Source organism: Malaclemys terrapin, chromosome 12 (genome assembly GCF_027887155.1).
Source record: "Malaclemys terrapin pileata isolate rMalTer1 chromosome 12, rMalTer1.hap1, whole genome shotgun sequence".
Lineage (NCBI taxonomy): Eukaryota > Metazoa > Chordata > Testudines > Emydidae > Malaclemys > Malaclemys terrapin.
The window spans coordinates 45,810,519-45,812,258 of record NC_071516.1 but is presented as its reverse complement, the minus strand read 5'-3'; the positions used below and the strand labels follow the sequence as shown (position 1 = coordinate 45,812,258).

The 1,740-nt window shown below is 50.5% G+C and overlaps 1 protein-coding gene across 1 annotated transcript; it reads right to left on the bottom strand.

Annotated features, from left to right (window-relative positions):
* Window positions 1-280: 280 nt before the first annotated feature.
* On the bottom strand, window positions 281-1,282 carry LOC128846141 (olfactory receptor 4D2-like). Its single transcript, XM_054045204.1, has one exon. The coding sequence runs from the start codon at window positions 1,280-1,282 to the stop codon at window positions 281-283; it is 1,002 nt and encodes a 333-aa protein (XP_053901179.1).
* Window positions 1,283-1,740: the final 458 nt, after the last annotated feature.

Sequence of the window (1,740 nt, the reverse complement as noted above, 5' to 3'; positions counted from 1 at the left end):
CGACTCCTCCGCTGAGCATGCCGGCGCCGCTCTAATTCTCCTCCCCTCCCAGGCTTGCGGCGCCGATTGGAGGAGACTTAGAGCGGGAGCTGTTTCCTCAGTGGAGGAGGCAGAGTGGAGGTGATCTGGGGTGGGGAGCGGTTCTCCTGTGCGCCCCCCCCCGGTACTGAGGGAGGACCTCCCCGCGCCCCCCCCACCCCAGCTCACCTTCACCTCCTCGCTAGAGCGGGCTTTTAGGCACCCCCAACCACTAGGCGTCCTAGGCGGCTGCCTAGTTTGCCTAAATGGTTGCGCCAGCCCTGGTTTTTAACACAAAAGGACATTGAAAGATAGAGACATAATTTATCTCCTTCCCTGAGCACAGCATTCTGCTCATCAGCCTCCTGATGGCCTTCTTCATCTCAGCATTTCTCAGCGTGTAGATCATCGGGTTCAGCATTGGGGTGATTGCAGTGTAAATGACTGAGATCACCTTATTCAGGGTGAAGTTCTTGAAGAGCCGAGCATAGATGAAGATGCTGGGTATGATTTGTAAACATACCACAATAATCTGGGCTCCACAGGTGGACAGAGCTTTCTGCTTCCCATCCGTGATGTGTGTCCTGATCTTGACTAAGATGGCAGTGTAAGAAACAAGCAGAATGATGAATACTATTATAATCGCTGCTCCATTGTTGAAGATCATCTGCAGTTCAGCCAACTGAGTGTCAGTGCAGGCCAGTTTGATCACCTGTGGGACATCACAGTAAAAATTGTCCAGGACGTTCGGCCCACAGAACGGTAACTGGAGGAGCAGTCCAATCTGAACAGCAGAGTGGGCCAATCCACCCAGCCATGCCAGTACCATTATCCCCACGCACACACGCTGGTTCATGATAGTCAAGTACCGCAGTGGTTTATAGATGGCCACACACCGATCAATTGCCATCCCCACAAGACAAAACCCCATAGCACCAGCAATGAAGTGGAAGAAAAACATCTGGAGAATGCACTCATAGAACGAAATGGTTTTATGCTGTGAGAGGAGACCTGATAGCAATTTTGGAGTATTGACTGATGAGTCGCTGAGGTCTAGGAAAGCCAAGTTGGCCAGCAGGAAGTACATGGGGGTGTGGAGCCGGTGGTCACTGATCACAGTGGTGATGATGATGAAGTTTCCCAGCCAGGTGTTCATGTAGATTATGAAGAAAGCCACATAAAGGAATTGCTGCAGCTCAGGACTCTGGGTGAGGCCCAAGAGGACAAATTCTGTCACTGGGTTGGTGAAATTCTTCTTCTCCATTTATTAACCTCTAAATAGTCCTCAAAAGGAAACGCCGATGATAATAATTATGATGTAATCTTAGTACTTTATGGATATTGCTAACTCCATGTTAACTGATACACGTGCTTGGAAATTCTCTGTGTTTACCATATTCCAGACTGTGTCCTTAGCCCCAATGGTGAGTGCCCTGCTGCAGCAGAACACCTACACCCCGTGATTATCCCCAGTTTTGGGTGTTTGGGCATGAACAGTAGCAACCTACACACTCAAAATGCCCCCTGTTAACAACTGTCCCCTTTTGTCTTCCTGAACCCCTGGTGGTGCACACCTGGCGCAGGCCACAGATTCCTCATGTGCCCTCGAGGTTCAGGGTTGGGAAGAATGTGGATTTTCTGGGAGTCCAATGATTCCAACAGTCCAGGTTTCTCATCGGGGGGGGGGGGGGGGGTCTGTCACATTCTGGGGTGCAATCCAGA

Bases quoted from the DNA above. Each gene is read 5' to 3' on its own strand.
- LOC128846141 (XM_054045204.1), bottom strand. From the start codon at position 1,282: ATGGAGAAGAAGAATTTCACCAACCCAGTGACAGAATTTGTCCTCTTG.